The sequence below is a fragment of the Leucopleurus acutus genome, assembly GCF_964270905.1.
Source record: "Leucopleurus acutus genome assembly, chromosome: 12".
Taxonomy (NCBI): domain Eukaryota; kingdom Metazoa; phylum Chordata; class Mammalia; order Artiodactyla; family Delphinidae; genus Leucopleurus; species Leucopleurus acutus.
In genome coordinates, this window is record NC_139154.1 from 12,107,273 (window position 1) to 12,126,212 (window position 18,940).

Below are 18,940 nucleotides of genomic sequence, written 5' to 3' on the forward strand. Positions count from 1 at the left end.
CTGGCCCCTCTGCCTCATCACGCAAAGCCAGCTCTGGCCTCTCACGGGTGGTGGAATTGTCCCCTGGGTCCTACTCCGCCCAGCATGACTAGGTGGAGCGGGAAGAATTAGCCCAAGGCAGGCGGTGCAGGCAGAGGGCACTGGTCTCCTTTATTGATCATCCGCGGGGGGCACCTCGGCACTGACCGGGAAGCTGGAGGAGAAGCAAGCGGGCAGCAGGTGGGGGCAGGGAGACGCCCGCCCTCACTTCCAGTCCTTGAAGAATTGCTTGAAGATGGGACTCTCGCGGCCCTGAGGCAGAATCTCCACCTGTGGGAGCAGCAGGGGAGGAGTCGGGCTCACGAGGTTGCCACCTCTGCCTCTGCCGGGGAGGGCCGGAGCCAGGGAGGAGGGTGATGGGCACCAGGCCCAAGTCCATATGCCATCCAGGCCAGGGATGCTTCCCCAGATAAGCCAGGAGACGAGAAAGATTACAGGGCCGCGGGCTGAGAAAACAGATTGCTTCGAGGACTCAGGTGCGGTTTCACAGAGGCACCAATTATACAAGAGCCTTATCAGGTCCCATCAGGTTGACCTGTGGTGTCGCCGTGCTGGGATGAGCAGGGGCAGAACCAGCTAGGGACCTCGGCCCAGAGGAGACGCACAAGCCCCAGAGGTGTACCAGACCTGCTGGGCTCCCGGGGGAGCACTGCCCAAACATCCTCTTAGAAAATATCATGTATTGTAAAGCTTGGAAGGATTGAGAAGGGCTTTCCCGCTGGGTGGGTCTGGGAGGGAGGCCTGACTGCTTCTGACTGTGCCCCAGGCTTTCCCGCCCTTCTTGTCCAGTCTGAGAGGCAGGAGGCCAGGGAAGAGCCCCAGGAGGAGGGCGCTGGGGGGAAGGGAGGCTCCTCACCTGAGTGTTCGGGGCATACCGCATGCGGGCGATGAAGTCCTCAGCCACTTGCAGGGCCGCCTGCCGTTCCTTCTCGTTAGCTTTGCGCCCTGGATCGTAGGGAGGAGACCTTTTTTTATTTCTTGGCCGCTCCGCGAGGCTTGCAGGAACTTAAGTTCCCCGGCCAGGGATCGAACTAGGGCCCCCAGCAGTGAAAGCCCAGAATCCTAACCACGGGACCACCAGTGAATTCCCAGGAGGAGATTTTGTAAAAGAGAAGGTGCCCTCTCTAGCCCACACCCCACTTCTCTCAAGGGAGACTTAAGGGGGTTCAGAGAATAGCTGGCTCCTTTTAAAATAAATGGACCAGGAGGCACTAAGAACACTCAGGGGGCTCTTTGGAGGGGGGAGGTTAGCCCCTCCCAACCTGGCAGCTCCAGATGAAAACTGCCCTCTGCCCGTTCCAATCATCAAAGCCTTCTGCTAGGGCCAGGGCCCTAGGGATATTCAGGGAGAACTAATGTTTCCCTGGCATCAGACTCTCAGGCCCCTCTCTCCCACTCCAGGGCCCCTCGCCTTTTGAGTCTGTCAACTGCACTGTTATCAACTGTTGTTTTGCAAAATGCAACTGGACAAAAAAAAGGATGTGATTGACTGTAATCTTACTCCCACAAAGCCAGATGCCAACATCGGCCTAATAGTTATGCCAACTAAGAGCCGATAAAAAGGGACAGCAGCGTCCTCCCTTCCTGCCTGCAGGCAGTCCCTTTAACCAAACTGCGCTCCAGCTGGAGGTGCTTTTCCAGAGAGACAATGTTGTGAACTGTGGCTGGCTCTCCAGCCAGGCTATGAAAATCTAGTTAGCGACAACGTGTCTGAAATTAATGTGCTGTATCCTTCCTTTGTGATTACGAAATACTTCTCTTCCTTGCTCCCAAGTTTCCTGTTTCTCCACTGGTTTCTTGGTTCTTTTTTTTTTTTTTAAATATGCATTTGTTTGGCTGGATATCTTCGTTGCTGCGTGCGGGCTCTGTAGTTGCGCGTACGGGATCTAGCTCCCTGCCCAAGGAGCGAACCTGGGTCCCCTGCATTGGGAGCGCGGAGTCTTAGCCACCGGACCACCAGGGAAGTCCCGGTGTCTTGGTTCTTTGCTTGGGGTTAAATACACTTCCGTGGGCATCTGGGAGCACCACGCCCACCCCATTGGGTCTGTGGGAAGGTACCCAGAGGCAGGAGGGAAAAGTCAGCCCCAGAAGCACAGTGCTCCCCCACCCGACCGCCTTACTTCTTAGAAAGCTGCCCTACTGCTTGCCACTCCTGGCCCTTCCTGAGGCAAGAGTGTTCCTGCCTAGTAGCTACCAAGTTAGAACACCTAACGTTTCTCCATCCTCCTGGCTGGGAACTTCTCTTGGCCTTGGTTGACCCCACAAATATTTCTTGAGCACATGCTATCTCGTCAGGACACTAGAGACCATATGGTTCCTGCTTTCAAGAGCTTTATAATGTGGGCAGGGAGGTGAGACACGTTCAAGAAAAAAGACAAGCACAGAGAAGTAAGGAGGCTCCCGGTACTGCTCAGAGACTCAGAGGTTTGTTACATTTTCGGAGTTGGAGCTAGCAAACAGGCTTCCACACAACAGTATTTCATTCCCAGCCAACCCAATCTCTTGGAAAAACAAGTTCTACCAGTTCTCTACCCACTGCATAAGGTGGGATTTCATATCTAAAATCGAGCTCTCACACCCCAAGGCAGAATGGCAGGATCTGGGGTCCCAGCAGCCAAAGGCCTAGGAGAGCTCTGTGACAGTGGCCCTCAACACGCAGTCCCTGGACCAGCAGCAAGGCCTGGGAGCTGGTTAGACGTGCAAATTCTCAGGCTCTGGTACAGACCTCGTGCATCAGAATCTCAGGGGTGGCTTCCAGCTGTGGGTGTTAACAGGCCCTCGGGTGATTCGGAGGCAGGCTAAAAGTGCAGAACCCTTGCCTGGGCTGGGAGCAGGAAACCCTGAGAAAACCCACAGCCGCGGAGGCTCCCTGAGTCAGCCGTCTCTGGGTCGGCTGAGCCCTCCCGCGGGAAGCCTTGCCCGGTCAGCGGCTGCAGGGGTCTCAGGCTGGGGTGCAGAAGCCACACGTACCCTTCCAGATGTAGATCTTGCTGCAGAGCCCGTTGTCCAGCACAAAGCAGTCGTCGGGTATCAGCATCTCGAGGGCAAAGGGGCTGGAGTCGGCCACCTTGGTCAGGCTCATCTGTCCAGTGGCATCAGAGACCTGGGAGAGGATGGGCAGTGCCGTGTCACCTCCTCCCCGCTGCGGCTCCACCCACCGCCCCAGGCCACGCAGCAGACCGGAGGTGGAGGAAACACGACAGGCAAATCCTGGGCGACCCCCAGCCCTACTTCAGGCGCAACCACCGCCTCACAGTGCCCCAGAATTCATGGAAGTTAAGTAGACTCCCCATTACGAGTGAAGGTAAAGAATCCCACAAAGTAAACTCAGCGTGGGCTTGTTTCAAACCTCCTTCTCCAAGAACGGGCCGGAAGCGAAGTGGCATTCATCTCCTCCAGCACCCGTTCACTTCCCATCCTACCCTCGCTCCAAGCCCTGGACAAACCACCCTGGTGCCTGGCCCAGCCTCCCACTGCTTTCTCCCCTCCTTTCAGCCCCACAAGCGCCAGGATCGTACCCCGCCTGGTCCTAGGGCAGGCCTGGGGCGCCCACCTTATACAGAGCCGCAGCCTGGGCGTTTGTCTGGTCAGCTGTGAGGTCTTCCTCAGGGTTGCCCTCCTTCAGAGCGGGCTTGGGGCCCAGGACCTGCAGGGGTCAGGGCAGGCCACGTTTCCAGGGATTCCTGGGCACTCAGCCTGGACCTTCCCAACCCATCACAGCCAGGGCCACCGCCCCAGTGGGACAAACTCTGTCTGCACAAGGGCGCTGGGCAGAGGTGGGGAGGGCTAGGTCCTCCTGCCCGGCCACCAGTCCCTCCGTCCCGAGGGGTACTTGACTCTGAATCCCACCAAGGCACCCGATGAGTTAGCCAAGCCCTGAGCAGCACCGCAGATGCCCTCACAGCCCTCCACCCATCACCCTCGTGCCGCCAGCTGATCACTGCCCCTCTCGGTGGCTTCCAAGCAGAGCTACCCTCCCCACATCTCTCAACCTGGATCATGTCGACAGGCTCCTCTCCATCGGTGACAATCTCCACCTGGGCCTTGCCCTGCCGCTCGCTGTCCCGAATGGCCAGCGCCAGGTCCCGTGCCTTGTTACGCTCCAGGATGTTGGACTTTGCACCACACCAGGTGAAGATGTTCTGGAGGGAAGTGGGGAGGCACGGGTTAGAGCCAACTGCCTGCATCCTGCCCTTCACAGGGTCCGCAGAACTGCCCTCTGAGGCAAGACGATCGAAGACAATCAAGAAGGCAGAGGGGGGGCTTCCCTGGTGGCGCAGTGGTTGAGAGTCCGCCTGCCGATGCAGGGGACACGGGTTCGTGCCCCGGTCCGGGAAGATCCCACATGCTGCGGAGCAGCTGGGCCCGTGAGCCATGGCCGCTGGGCCTGCGCGTCCGGAGCCTGTGCTCCGCAATGGGAGAGGCCACAACGGTGAGAGGTCCGCGTACCACAAAAAAAAAAAAAAAGGAAGGCAGAGGGGAACCAAGGCCTCTCTGGGCACAGGAATGACAGTCTTTGGCAAGAGCGATTCTCTGCCCCGCATCTTTCTCCACATTACTTGGGTCATATATTGAAACATCTTTATCTTGTTTATAATCTATCTTCCCTGACTAGAAAGTAAGCCTCCTTAGGGCATGAGTGTTTTGTTTTGTTTGGCTTGGCCCACTGCTGTATGCCCAGTGCCAAAACAGAAACGGGCACAGCTTTAGGCCTACAATAAACACTTATTGAATGAATGAATGGGTGAATGACATCCCTGGGCCCAGTATCTCACACACCTCTGCACCCCCGCCAGGCACGGCCCTCATCACCCCTCCTGAGCGGGTCCCCTGCCTCTATATCTCACTGCTTCCAGTCCTACTTCCAAAGAGCATCTGGGTTGCTCTTCCTGTCCCAAATCTTTAGCACGACAGATGCGGTCCAGACCCTCAGAGAATCAATCTCCTCCCGCCCTGGATTTCAGCTCCTTAGCAATTTCCACTCCCGCCGCTCCTGTTCCCACCCTGGGTCCCGGTCAGGCTACATCCTTCCCTGCTGTCCACATGCATGTCTGCACCCTTATCTGTCTCAGTGCCTCGGCTTACCCATCATCTTCGCCTGGAAGGGCATTTCCCCTCCGTGAGGGTCCAGTCAAATGGCGCCTCCCTGGGACAACGGCTTGGGCTTGGGCTAGAAGGCCTCTCCCTGCCTCCAGCTCCCCCAGCACAGGCCACTGCCCCTAAGAGGGCCCTCATCACCTCCTGCCATGGGTTACAGCCAGTGACAGGCCCGTCTTGGCTGCCTGCCCTGGGTGAGCAATTTGTGGTCCCCGTGCTGGCTCAGAGCAGACACATAGATTCACGGAGGGAAGGGATGAGCGAAGTGATTAACGCATGGGCTGGGAGGCGGCTTAACTCGGAGCTACAAAGGATCCAGGAGTAGGAGAGAGTAGGCTCCAGTGTTAGAGGCGATGGCCAGACAGCAGAGGGAGGTTTCTGTCCTAAGAAATACAGGGATGTCTTGTAACGGCTGCAGTGACCCCACTAGGAATGGGCTTATAGCTTCTCAGCCCCTCTCCCTTTGCCCTGGCCTCCTGGTCCCTGACCTTTTAAAACACAATGCTGGGGCTTCCCTGTGGTTGAGAATCTGCCTGCCAATACAGGGAACACGGGTTCAAGCCCTGGTCTGGGAGGATCCCACATGCAGTGGAGCAGCTAGGCCCGTGAGCCACAACTTCCGAGCCTGCACATCTGGAGCCTGTGCTCCACAACAAGAGAGGCCATGACAGTGAGAGGCCCGTGCACGGCGATGAAGAGTGGCCCCCGCTCGCCGCAACTAGAGAAAGCCCTCGCACAGAAACGAAGACCCAACACAGCCATAAATAAATAAATAAATAAATTTAAATCATATGGGCTTCTAAGAAGACCTCTGCCTAAAAAAAAAAACCCCACAATGCCAGGGAGTTCCCTGGGGGTCCAGTGGTTAGGACTCAGCGCTTTCACTGCTGTGGCCCCAGGTTCAATCCTGGTTGGGGAACTAAGATCCCAGAAGCCTCAAGACACGGCCAAAACACACACATGCACACACACACACACGCGCGCGCGCGTACACACACACACACACACGCACGCACGCACGCACACACACACACACACACACACACAGTGCCAACACAGGTGGGTGCTCAGTCAACCCTGCCTACCCACCTGGCCCAGGTCCAGGATGAAGCAGTCCCCTGTGTTGAAGCTGTCCCAGCTCAGTGCCCGCTCGGTGGCACGGATGTTCTTCTTGCCCTTCACCTGGTAGAGTTTCCTGATGGCAGCTGGGGTGGCCCCTGGCGACGTCTTGTGAAATGCTGACTCCACGCCGCCTTCCTGCAGCCCAGATGGCCAGCCTGAATGGAGGCCCGAGCGCTCCACACCCCATCCCACTGGGAGGCAGGCAGAAAGGTGGGGAGGACCCAGCCCCGTGTGGGTCTGGGACTTTTGCAGGGTAAGGACCAGCTGGAAGGGGTCCCGACTCTGAGAGCAACCGCAGGTTGGGGTACGGGAGGTGGGCTCTAACCTGGTACTTAAGGCCACGTGGGAAGTAGCTCATGAAGAGGTCGGACTCATTGCCCTGTACCTCTCGGTGCTGCACAGGCCGCTCCCCAAGCAGGGTGTTGAGGTGCACGGCCAGCACGGCGCAGGCCCCCTGCTCATCCCGGGACGACTGCTGGCCTGGGGCGAGTGGGAGGTGGCAGGGCACGGCCCGTGAGACCCTTGCCAGCCCCGACCCCTGCCCGGGCCAGTCCCCCCACCAGTCCTCCCAGCCCTCTCTTACTTACCTATCCACAGGTGCAGGTGGGAGAGCTCTTCCGGGCCATTGTGCAGCACTAGGTAGGAGTCTCCCGAGAAGAAGATGCCCTGGTTCTCAGGGGCCACGGGCACCGGCTTCAGCTTCTCCACCCGCCATACGTGCAGGCCGGGATCCTGCACCGAGGCTGGGAACGGAGAGCCACTGCGGGAGGGGGGAGGGTTGGTGGTGGCCGAGGCCCACAGGTGGTGAGGAGACGAGCAGAGAGACCTGGGCAGGCCTGGGGACTGCGGTGTGGGGGTGAGGAGGGGCAGCCCTTGGAAGAGAAGAGGGGAGGGATGAAGGGAACGGGGTGCATAGCCTACCTCTGGGGGATGGGTGAGTACATGCTGTCTCCGGATCTGGAAAGACAGAAGAAGCCATTACTATTACAAATGTCATGACAACCAGCCTTTCTTTCTTTTTTTTTGCCGTACGTGGGCCTCTCACTGTTGTGGCCTCTCCCGTCGTGGAGCACAGGCTCCGGACGCGCAGGCTCAGCGGCCATGGCTCACGGGCCCAGCCGCTCCGCGGCATGTGGGATCTTCCCGGACCGGGGCACGAACCCGTGTCCCCCGCATCGGCAGGCGGACTCTCAACCACTGCGCCACCAGGGAAGCCCCATGACAACCAGCCTTCACACTGGTCTGGGGAGGTCCTTCCGGGTGGCCAAGTGCTTTCATACTCAACTAATTCATCTCCAAGAGCTCAAGAGGAGATTATCCCTGGCTCCATTACGCGGGCAAAGAAACTCAGGCTCAGAGAGTCTAAGTCCCAAATCACGCAGTGACTAGTAAAAAGCACTAGGAGTCTCTGGCCCTGGGCCAGTGTCTTCCCCTTGCTGTGACCTCTTCTGCTTCCAGACTCCTAACTCTGGGCATTGCATGAGGCTGGGATACATCTCTCTAAGCAATAACTGCTTATATTTGAAAAGTCTAAAGTCAATGACTTAAAATCAATAAACCAAAAACCAAAACAATAGAGAAAATCAGTGAAGCTGGTTTTTGGACAAATCAATAAAATTGACGACCCTTTAGACAAACTGATTAAGAAAAGATGCAAATTTCCAACACAGAAACAAAAGAGATGACCATCTAATATCTATTAAAGAAATTGAAATTGTACTTAAAAACTCCCCTGCCTCCAAACAATTCCAAGTCCAGATAAATTCTACCAAAAACTTAAGGAAGGCATAATACCAATTCTACACAAACTCTTCTAGAAAACAAGAGAGCACTTCCCAACTCATCCCATGCTGCCACCATTTTCCTGATATAACAAAACCAGATAAATATATTATAGAAAAGAAAATTAGACCAAGATCCCTCATGAACACAGAAAAAAAATATTAACAAAATTTTAGCATATGGAGTTCAGAAATATATAAAAAGATAAAACATCATGACTAAACAGGGTTTACTCCAGGAATGCAAAGTTGGTTTAACATCTGAAAATCAATGTAATCCACCCTATTAACAAGCCACATGAACAAACATAAAATCATCTCAGTAGATACAGAAAAATTATTTAGAAAAATTCTATATCCATTTTTGATTAAAAAAAAAAAAGCTTTGAGCAAACTAGGAATAGAAGGGAACTTCCTTAACCTGATAAAAGGCATCTACCAAAAGCAAACAAAAAAATCTCAGAAAAACAAAAAAAGCTACAGCTATCATTAGACTTAGTGCCTTCTCTAATACTAAACTCCCTCCCTAGGGAATTTCCACCCCCGCCCCGTGTTCCCAGGCATCAGCTATCACTTCTTTTTTTTTTTTTTTTTTTTTTGATTAATTTGTACTGGCATATAGTTGCTTTACAATGTTGTGTTAGTAACTACTGTACAGCAAAGTGAAATCAGCTATTCGAATACACATATCCCCTCCTTCTTGGATTTCCTTCCCATTTACGTTACCACAGAGCACTGAGTAGAGTTCCCTGTGCTATACAGAAGGTTCTCATTAGTTATCTATTTTATACATAGTATCAGTAGTGTATATACGTCCATCCCAATCTCCCAATTCATGTCACCCCCCCTTCCCCCTTGCTGTCCCTACGTTTGTTCTCTACGTCTGTGTCTCAGGTATCACATCTGTATGCCCAGCTCCTCTCAAATGCCAGGATGATGAATATCATCTTTATTCTGTAGGTCAGTAAGAGCAACCTTTTTTAGACAGAAGTTATTCAGGGAAAAAACAAAGTGCTAAAGGCAAGCATTTTTAAAAAATACTATTTTTTAAAAAATTTCACAAGTGTAGTAGCCATAGCTTCACTCACTCTCTGTCCTACGTTCCCATGAATAGAGGGTTTCTTTCTTTGGCTGCAAATGCAGAGCCCACACCAGCAAGCACTGCCACCCAGTACATGCTGTGCAGCTAACAGGGAGCCCCAGTGGTGCAAGGGAAGGACCTGGGGAACTTCAGGGTTAAAAGGCACCATTAGGAGACTCTTGGGGAAGCAGGAAGGGCAAAGGGCAATCTTTGGGGGATGGACGGGAGAGCAGAGGATGTTGAGTCTGAGTAGGAAACAGAGGGGGAAACAGGAGCAGTGGCCATGGGTGTAAAATACCAGGTGAAACTGACTTTCCTTTTCCTTCCTAACTTAAAACATAGCTGAAGGCATTTTTTGGAACCACACTTCCCCAAGGTAGAGGGGAGGCAGCGAGGGGGAGGCTTGGAGGAGGGAACCTTTAATGGTTCTCCATCCCACATAGGGTCACATGTTGTGCCCACATCCCCTGTAACGGACAGCTCAGCCTGCGACTCAGGCCTGAAGTGGTGACGTGGCCACCCCCAAGACCAAGCCAGTGAGGAGAGCTCGTGGACAGAGATGGCGTGAACAAGTGGGCCAACTGTCAGCTGTCTACCGTTTTTTTTTTTTTTTGCCGTGTCACACGGCATGCAGGATCTTAGTTCCCCATCCACCGATTGAACCGCGCCCCTGCAGTGGAAGCGTGGCGTCCTAACCACTGGACTGCCGGAGGATTCCCATATTTTTTTGTTCTGTGTCCCGACCTGAGAGCTCAGGCCATAACTCAAAAGCAGGCAGCCCACTTGCGGGGCTACAGGCCTCCAAGAACCAGTGGAGTGTTTAGGTGAGAGGGGTTGGCAGCCTGGCCCTCATCACTTTGGCTTTCCAGCCCGGCCGCCGGTTAGAATTACCTTGGGATCTTATAAAAACATCGAGGCCCAAGCCTGAAGATTTTGATTCCACAGGTCTGGAGTGAGGATGGGCATCTGCATTTTGAACTATGTTCTAGGTGGTTCTTATGCTGCCAGTTAACTGTCCAGACCAGCATCTCACACCTGCCTGCATATCAGAGTCATCTGGGGGCTTTAAAAAATCCCAATGCCAAGGCCAGTTAAAACCAGACTCCCGGGGCTTCCCTGGTGGCGCAGTGGTTAAGAATCCGCCTGCCAATGCAGGGGAAACGGGTTCGAGCCCTGGTCCGGGAAGATCCCACAGGCCGTGGAGCAACTAAGCCCGTGCGCCACAACTACTGAGACCGCGTGCCTCAACTACTGAAGCCCGCTTGCCTAGAGCCCGTGCTCCGCAACAAGAGAAGCCACCGCAGTGAGAAGCCCGCGCACCGCAACTAAGAGCGGCCCCCGCTCGCCGCAACTAGAGAAAAGCCCGCGCGCAGCAACAAAGACCCAATGCAGCCAAATATAAATAAGTAAATAAAATTGATTCTTTGAAAATAAAAACCAGACCCTCCAGGGTGGAGCCCGGATGTCAGTGTTGGAGAAGTTCCAGATGACTGTAAAGATGCCCACCAGCCTTCTGCTCACAGCTCTGCCCCGCAAGCGCCCACTGCCATAGGCCTGTCACTCCTCTCCCTCCAGCTCCTCTGCCCAAGCCCACAGCTCCTCAGCTTCCTCAGTGTGAAGCTCCACCTCACATCCATCCAAGCCCCACCACCCCTCTGGGCCCATTGCAAGCCGCAGCCATCTGAGGAGGCTTCGAGGACACTGGGTGGCCTCGGCCTTCTCTGGGAGTTCTCCCAGCCCTCTCACCTAGGAGCACACCCTTCATTTCCTGCTTACAGGCTGTCTTGGAGCATGACCTGACGGCTCAACCAGAGCAGGGGACATGCCCGGTACTGCTGCATTCCTTAAGCAGCCCACAACAGGGTCTATTCAATTCCATTCAGGGTCTATGTTGGGAGCTTGGCACTGGGCAAAATGAGGGCGGAAGGGCACAGAAATAAAGAACAACCCATGCGAGTCTCAAGGTCTAGCTGATGGTGGTGGAGGAGCAGGAAGCCATCACATGCAAGGGACCGCAGACAAACTTCCCCTACGTGGGGAATGTCACAGAATTACAGATGCTGGCATTAGAAGGAGGCTTAGTACCTAGTTAATCCTCTTCCACATCTGCCTCCCAACCCCTACATCCCTCACCATCCTCTTCTCCACCACTTCCAGTGATGGGGAACTCACCACCTCAAAAGGTAGCTGCTTCTGTCCCTCTTACGTTAAAGCCTTTACTTTTTCCCACTCTGCCACAGCGTGCTGGGTTATGGGCCTGGCCGTCTCCCCAACTAGACTATAAAGGCCTTTTGAGGAGGAGGCATATTTTGCCCTTTTGGATCGAGCTGGAACCTTACACTGTGCCTGGAACCCTGCAGGCGCTCAGAGAATGTATTTGATTAACTGGACTTTCTCCAGTTATTAGACCAGATGGAGCCTAAGAGGTAGCACAGGAGGGCTTCCCTGGTGGTACAGTGGTTAAGAATCCACCTGCCAGTGCAGGGGACACGGGTTCGAGCCCTGGCCCAGGAAGATCCCACATGACGTGGAGCTGCTAAGCCAGTGCACCACAACTACTGAGCCTGAGCTCTAGAGCCTGCGAGCCACAACTACTGAGCCCACATGCCACAACGTCTGAAGCCTGCGCACCTAGAGCCCGTGCTCCGCAACAAGAGAAGCCACCGCAATGAGAAGCCTGCCCACCGCAACGAAGAGTAGCCTTGCTCACCGCGACTAGAGAAAGCCTGTGTGCTGCAACGAAGACCCAATGCAGCCAAGAAAATAATAAATATAAATAAATAAATTTAAAAAAAAAGAGAGATAGCACAGGAAAATCAACAGGCAGGAGCAGCCCTGGAGGCAGAAAGCAGAGGCTAGGGGTAGGGGCAGGATGTTTGCCCTGCTGGCTGTCCCAAGGTCCTGACCCAGGAAGGAGCCGGGCTTTGAGGACACACTGTGAAGTGGGGGGTCAGTTATGCAGACCTTTGCGGCAGTGCTTGCCAGCTGTCAGAATGACGGGTCCTCCCCGCTAGCTGTGCCTTCCTCAGATCCCGAGTCCACTGATTCCCAACAGGCCCCTTCACCGCACAGTCCCGGTTTGCCCTTAGGTGTGAAATGCAACAGCCCCTGCCCTTCTCCCCTAGAAAGAGAAAGGGGTGAGTGTCAGCACTTGAAATGACACCAGCTCCTCCCAGCCTGGAACCTGGACATCTGCAGGAGCTGCTGGGTCCAGAGGCCTTGCCTGGAAGCTCTTCGGCCAGTGTTCTCTCCCTTGACACCAAGCAGGACTCCTACCCTTTCCTGGCTCCACCTTCGCTCCCGCACCCCCCCCTACCCTACCCCAGGCAGCTGGCTGGACCGTGGGCTGGGGTCTTCTTGAATTTGCAAAATAATGGACCGTGCCACCAGTGGTTAAGACTCCACGCTTCCACTGCACAGGGCACGGCTTCGATCCTGGTCAGAAAAAAAAAACGGACCCTGCCACACAGTTTAAATTCAAATGTGAGGCCTGCCCACCCCCACCCCAGCCATTCCAGCCCACCTATCTACCATCACGCCACCATCCTGTCTTAGGAACAAGTATCCTCAAACCTGAATGCACCTCCAGGCTGGCTGAGGACCTTCAGGTGTCCGGTCACTCAGTGCGGTGGCCTCTGTCAGGAGGTTGGGCACCACAAGCCAGGACAAGCCCCGGCCCAGGAGTTCCTTATCCCTATGCTGAGCCCAGTCCACCCGTTGCCCGGGCAGTTGAGGCTCCAGTGACTGGAAAGGACGGCAGGTGGGGTACACCAGTCCTGGACAAAGCGGCTTCCAGAAACGTGAGCCTCTGTTTCTGCCCTCGCCTGCCCACCTAAGAGAGTCCCGGCCAGCCCATCCCCCGCCGAGCGTCCCTCCACTTTCACCTCTCCGCGCAGCTCTGCTTCCTCCCACTTCTGCTTTTCAGGCTCTGCTTCCTTCCAGCCAGCCCCCCCCCCCCCACACACACACACCGCAGCCTCTCCCTTCCCTCTGCTATCTCCTGATATTCCCACCCATCGACCCCACCCCTGGGCTCCTTCCCCAGCTGGTGCCGAGGGCAGGAAAGGGTAGACTGTGCTGGGCGGGCAGGCAGTCCCTGATGGAGGAGAGCGACATAGGGGACTAGCAGGGAGTGCGGCCAGGCTGGCTCCTCAGACACCCCCATAGGGAGGTGGAGGCGACGCCAGCCTGGAGCCCCATCACAGTGGCCTCCACCGGCTGCAAGCCAGGGCTGGCAGCTCTGAGTCTGGGACCTGCGAGGGAAACCACAGGAAAGCCAAGACTGCCTACGTTCCCCGCTCACTGGCCTGAGGCAGGCACGTCTGCCTGGCCCCAGCCTCTGCTGGGTTAGTCACATTTCCTGGGTAGGGTCACTGGCTCTGAACCACTTTTTCCTCCTTCTCGACTTGCCTTTCTCCTCGCCTGAATGCATACATTTGATTTTTTTTGTTGCTGTTGTTAAATCTCTGTTCCCGGGGCGTGGCTGAGGCCGGGAAAACATTCTTTGCTGTGTCCCGCATGCTGGATGCCTCTCAAATCTACCCTTGCTCAGCTTCTCACTCGCCAGATGTTGACTGTCACACAGTCTCGGCCCAGGGTGCTCTGAGGGACAGCAATAAAAATAAGCCTGGTTCTGGCTCAACCCAGGGGCCATCTTGCCTCCATCACATCGTAAGGCCCTGGAGCTAGTCTGGTCCAACTCGTTTGTCCGCTTTCCAGAGGAGAATATGGAGGCCCTGAGAGCACAAGTGACTTGCCTGTGATTACACAGGGAGCACGAGACAGAGCACGGGAAGCTTCCATGCCCTGTGGAATCCGTGCAAGAGGATGCAGCGGAGTCCAGAAATCTGTCCCACCTGTCCTGGACACAGGCCAGGCCTGGCCCAGGGTTGATCAACAGGCTAGTTAGAGACAAGGCTCAGCCTTCAGGGTCAGGCCCCACCCAGGGGGCAGCAGTGGAACCGAATCAATGCATGTGTCAGAACTTCTGGACCAGAACAAGATAAGTTGAATGTCTTCTTCAAAGAACACAAACGCTAGCTGGCACCTGAGTGTCTCCATGGCCTTAAAAAGAGGGTCTTGTCCTCACGAGAGCCATTGGTTGGGCAGATAACGTGGCAGAATGGAAAGAGTTGGACAGTTTGGCTACTTACTGGCTCTGCTTCCTCCTGCAAGTGACTTAACTTCCTGGAGCCTCCCTGTGCCCTAACTGTAAAAGGGGCATGAAGACAAAAGTGAAGATTAAATGAAATGGTATAATTAATGAGCAAATTATAGACGCTCAATAAACCTAGATGGATTTCTCTTGCCAACACTGAATTTACCATGGGACCCCAGCACCTCCCGAAGCAATGCCTGAATTCCCTCTCCCTTCACGGTTTAGCAAAGGGAAGGGATGGAAAGTTAAACCCCAGATCATCTCTCCGCGCCCCGCCCTCGCCCTGCCCCCGCCCTGCCCCACCCGGCCCCAGCGAGGTTCGTCGACTCTGGTCTGCACTGGGGCAAAACCCGGGTGGCTCTAGGGCTCTGGACTCCGCAGGGCACAAGCATGAATGGGAGTCACTGCTCTCTCTCCACACTGGAGGCTCACCTGGCTAAAAAGGTGTCCCCATCACCACGGGGTGGGTGCGGGTGGGAGACGTTTGCAAACTAACAGTGAAACAGAAGAGCAGGTCAGTTAAAAGAATCTAGGACTCTCTAGCGCCTTGGAACTCTAACAATAACTAACGTTATTAATCACATTATCTGGTAACCAGACTCTAAAAGTTATTTTTTAACAGGCTCATTTTTCCTCCCTCTCCGGTCTCCCCAGCAGGTACGCCCAATTTGTCCCAAATGGAGGAAGATAAAGCATCTCTTTAGCACTGACTCACCCCCTCCCGCCCCTCCTTACGGGAAACGAGGAGACCTGACTAGACACGCAGCTGCGCCCCTAAGAGAAGAAGGGGGAGCCGGGCGCGCAGAGGAGGGGGCCCGCGACCAGCTGAGCCCCTCCGACCCCTACAGGGGGAGCCCAGGCGCCGAGTGCTCAGACCCCAAGCGCTACTTGCCTGCCTGCGCCCTGCTGACTTGCTCCGGCCACTGTCTCTGCCGCCCTGCCCTGCCCTGCCTCCCCTCCCCGCTCCCGCCCCCGACGTGAGCGGCTAAAAGCCGCCCAGAGTAAATCAGAGGGAGGGGCCCGAGCTGGCTGGGGGAGCTGCTGAGCCCGCCCCTCGCAATAGTCGTCTCCCCCTCCCCCCACCACCCCCGCCATGGGGGAGACTCGGCTCTGAAACGAACCTGGAAGTGGGGCGGGTATTCGGGAAACTAACAACAGTACTCTGCAGAAAACTTGGCGAGAGCAAGGCAGCGTTCACAACCCACTCAACTGTTAAGATTTTTGGCCTGGATTAAGCTGTAACAGCTACTCTTCCTTGAGTGCTTACTATGTACTCAGTGCTGTAAACGTGACCTCGTTCAGTCTTCACAACTATTTGTCATTATGCCGCTTAACAGATGAAGTCTCCCGGAGGCTCAGAGAGGGTAGGTAACTTGTCCAGGGTCACACTGCTAGTTCAGTAGCAGAACCAGGATTCTAATCTAGGCTGGTCTGGCCTCAAAGCCGGTGCTAGAACTGGAACTCCTCACCCTTCTAGGTTTTTTTATTATTATTCTTTATTTTTAATTTTTTGGGGCTGCATTGGGTCTTCGTTGCTGCACACCGGCTTTCTCTAGTTGTGGTGAGCAGTAGCTGTGGGGAGCAGGGGCTACTCTTCCTTGTGGTGCACATGCTTCTCACTGCAGTGGCTTCTCTTGTTGCGGAGTACGGGCTCCAGGCATGCGGGCTTCAGTAGTTGTGGCGCACGGGCTTAGTTGCTCCGCGGCATGTGGGATCTTCCCAGACCAGGGATCAAACCCATGTCCCCTGCACTGGCAGGCGGATTCTTAACCACTGCACCACCAAGGAAGTCCCACCCTTCTTGTCTTTATTCAGAGGAAAACAGGCCAACCAGTGTCTCCGCCCAGAGGCTAGGCCTTCCGGAAGTGAGGACAGCAAGGGGTCCACACTTCCATTTTTGCTTCTGAAGGGAGAGAGCCCTGCACAGCAGGCAAACCCCGGCAAATGTCGGCTGACAAGAGGCATCAGGATTAGGACATGGCCCCTTGATGCAGTGGTAAGAGGACTTTTCCTTTCTTGGGAAGCAGCTTGGAAAATTCCAACCAGCATGACTTTCTCCAAGGCCCACTGATGGGGCCTGGGGTAAGGGAAGCAATTCAAAGCCTGGTTCTACTCCTTTCCACCTGGACAACACTGAGCGACTACACTCCATTCCTGAGTAATGCTTAGAAACTGCCCCACATGTCCACCCTCCTCTGACCAACTGGTCACCTACAGACTCAGCCTAAATATCCCTCCTCGAAATGTGCAGTAATCCCTGACCTCCTCCTTAGTCCTCCCTGGGTGCTCTGGGCATCAGGCCACTGGGCCATCTGAGTCTTCAGACTCGGTGGGAAAACTTTTCAGCCATACCCTGGGAGCAAAGATGGAATTATATCCATGGGCCACCTAGTCAACCCCTGGCCCGCTTCTGGACAGCTGAGCCCCACCAGGACCCTACTAGGCATAGTGTATGCTATGCTAGGCTATGCTAGGCAGAGCACTTCCACTTTCTGCATTTTTAAGGTAAAATTTACAGTGAAAATCACAAATCGTAAGTGTGCGTTTGAATGAGTCTTCACAGACGCAAACACCCATGCAACCCACATCCCTACCAAGATATAAAACACTTCTGCCACCCCAGAAAGTCCCCTCACCACCCCTTTCTCTCATCCGCCATGTGTGCCTTCCCCATCACACTGTTAGCTCCTCCAGCCCAGGGACCATATCAGGTCATCCTTGTGACCCCAGCACCCAGCAGAGCATTCAGCAGGTAAGAGACACTCCAAAAAAAAATTTTTTTTTTTTTTTTTTTTTTACTGAATTAACAGAGAGCAAACTCCTCAAATTCTAGCAGTGCCCTAACCTCTGTCACCTTGAGAAAGTCACTTAAACCTTCTGAACCACAGGTTCCTCACGTGTGAAGCAAGGACAATTACCCCAGCCCTCCTACCTTGAGGGCTTGTGGGGATCCAATGAGATGACCTATGGGAGTCTCTTTGAAAAGAATAAAGGCCTAGACACGTGCAGCCTGCCATTATGATTAATAAACTCCTACTTCTAAAACAAACATCTGGCTAAAATAAACCAGGAGAGGAAGGCATCGGAGACTGACTTCCAGGCTTTGGCTACTTGGGCTCTGGCCAAGGTCTGTAGCCGCCCAAGATGGCCAGCTTTCTGGTTCTGTGCCCATAGACCCAGGCTATGGACTGATTTCCGGGGCTAAGCATTTCCTGAAATTGCAAAGGATTCTCCCTAAGCGAGTTCCCAACCTGGCTTCTCTAACTACCCTGCCATATGGCCCTCTCTGAGCCTGCTTCCCATCTGTAAAATGCAGCACTAGACGAGGAGTCCCTTCTGGCTCCTCTGACTCCAATCCAGAGGGGCAGATCAGGCTGACCTGTTGCATTTCCTCAGCCTGGGCGGGGCGGGGCAGTGGCGGGATGGCAGGGATCTGTTGCAATACCTGAAAATTCCAATATCACAGCTCCCCCAGAATATTCCTTTGAAGGCACTAACTCAGGATGCTGCGAGTCTTTTTTTTTTTAATGAATTTATTTTATTTTATTTCATTTATTCTTGGCTCCATTGTGTCTTCGTAGCTGTGCGCAGGCTTTCTCTAGTTGTGGCGAGCAGGGGCTGCTCTTTGTTGCAGTGCAAGGGCTTCTCATTGCGGTGGCTTCTCTTGTTGTGGAGCACGGGCTCTAGGTGTGCGGGCTTCAGTAGTCGTGGCTCGCGGGCTCTAGAGCGCAGGCTTAGTAGTTGTGGTGCACGGGCTTAGTTGCTCTGCAGCATGTGGGATCTTCCCAGACCACGGCTTGAACCCATGTCCCCTGCATTAGCAGGCCGATTCTTAACCACTGCTCCACCAGGAGAGCCCACTGCTAGGCTTTAAATTTGATCTGCAGTGAATTTTTCTAAATCATTTCAGCTTCTCTGAGGAAGAGCTGGGGGTCTGGATGGCCATATTTTCTGAATAAAGCTCATGATTAGAAAGTTTCTTTTCAATCACTGCTGGGTGCTCAGAGGCATCCTGGATGGTGACACCCCAGAATTCCTTGGTGACCTGTTGGGAAAATAGGACTGTCCAGTACAGCATGAATGAGCGGGCCAGGAGAAGCTCTGGTGGAGCATTGTGGTGGCGGGGAGGGTACCGAGTGACTGGGGCAGGAGGGACTGGTCCCCAGGGAGGACACGAGAGGACAGGTTTACCCCCTCAAGGCCAGGGTCACATTGGGTCCTCACGCCATTGTAAGTTCATGATAAGAGCTAACACTCTTGAGTGTTGGCACTATACGCCAGGCACTGTCCTTCATATGATTTTCTCATTTAATCCTCCCATTTGCCCTCTTATTATCCTCATTGTACAGATGAGAAAATGGAGGCCAACTGGGGTCAAAATAACGTGCTCCGGGACTCCCTTAGTAAATGCAGAGCGAGGTGGTAGGACCCCCGGCCTCCCCTCCCAACTATCACTGTACATCACTGCTCTCCCGCCTCCTCTCCCAAGGCCCATCCTGCTCTCGGCGTTGAATGCTAGTGCCAGTTCTGAGTCCTTCACACATAAGGGGCTACCCCTGCTCATCCTCTAGATACTGGGATTTAAAATTTAAAAAAAAGTTTTATTTATAAAAATAATACAGGGCTTCCCTGGTGGCACACTGGTTGAGAGTCCGCCTGCCG

At 54.4% G+C, this 18,940-nt stretch overlaps 1 protein-coding gene across 2 annotated transcripts; it reads right to left on the reverse strand.

The window, feature by feature from the left end:
* Positions 1–143: 143 nt before the first annotated feature.
* On the reverse strand, positions 144–14,332 carry CAPG (capping actin protein, gelsolin like). 2 transcript variants are annotated; one of them, XM_082852424.1, is made up of 10 exons: positions 14,274–14,332; positions 7,180–7,215; positions 6,846–7,018; positions 6,584–6,738; positions 6,226–6,393; positions 4,032–4,181; positions 3,593–3,685; positions 3,010–3,142; positions 896–984; positions 144–309 (listed from the first exon to the last, which is right to left on the reverse strand). In XM_082852424.1, exons 2-10 carry the CDS (start codon positions 7,200–7,202, stop codon positions 244–246), a joined length of 1,050 nt encoding a protein of 349 aa, XP_082708550.1. In that variant the 5' UTR covers positions 7,203–7,215; positions 14,274–14,332; the 3' UTR covers positions 144–243. The 2 variants fall into 2 exon arrangements, with proteins under 2 accessions (XP_082708550.1, XP_082708549.1); XM_082852423.1 differs by lacking the exon at positions 14,274–14,332 and having other exon boundaries at positions 7,180–7,488.
* Positions 14,333–18,940: the final 4,608 nt, after the last annotated feature.

What these genes read in the sequence shown, in the direction of transcription:
- CAPG (XM_082852423.1), bottom strand. Translation starts at nt 7,361, where the DNA reads ATGGCCGCTGAGCCTGCGCGTCCGGAGCCTGTGCTCCACGACGGGAGA. An exon ending in TACTCACCCATCCCCCAGAG is followed by an intron (nt 7,019 to 7,179) that starts GTAGGCTATGCA and finishes CCCCTCCCGCAG; the next exon opens with TGGCTCTCCGTTCCCAGCCT. An exon ending in CCACCTGCACCTGTGGATAG is followed by an intron (nt 6,739 to 6,845) that starts GTAAGTAAGAGA and finishes CACTCGCCCCAG; the next exon opens with GCCAGCAGTCGTCCCGGGAT.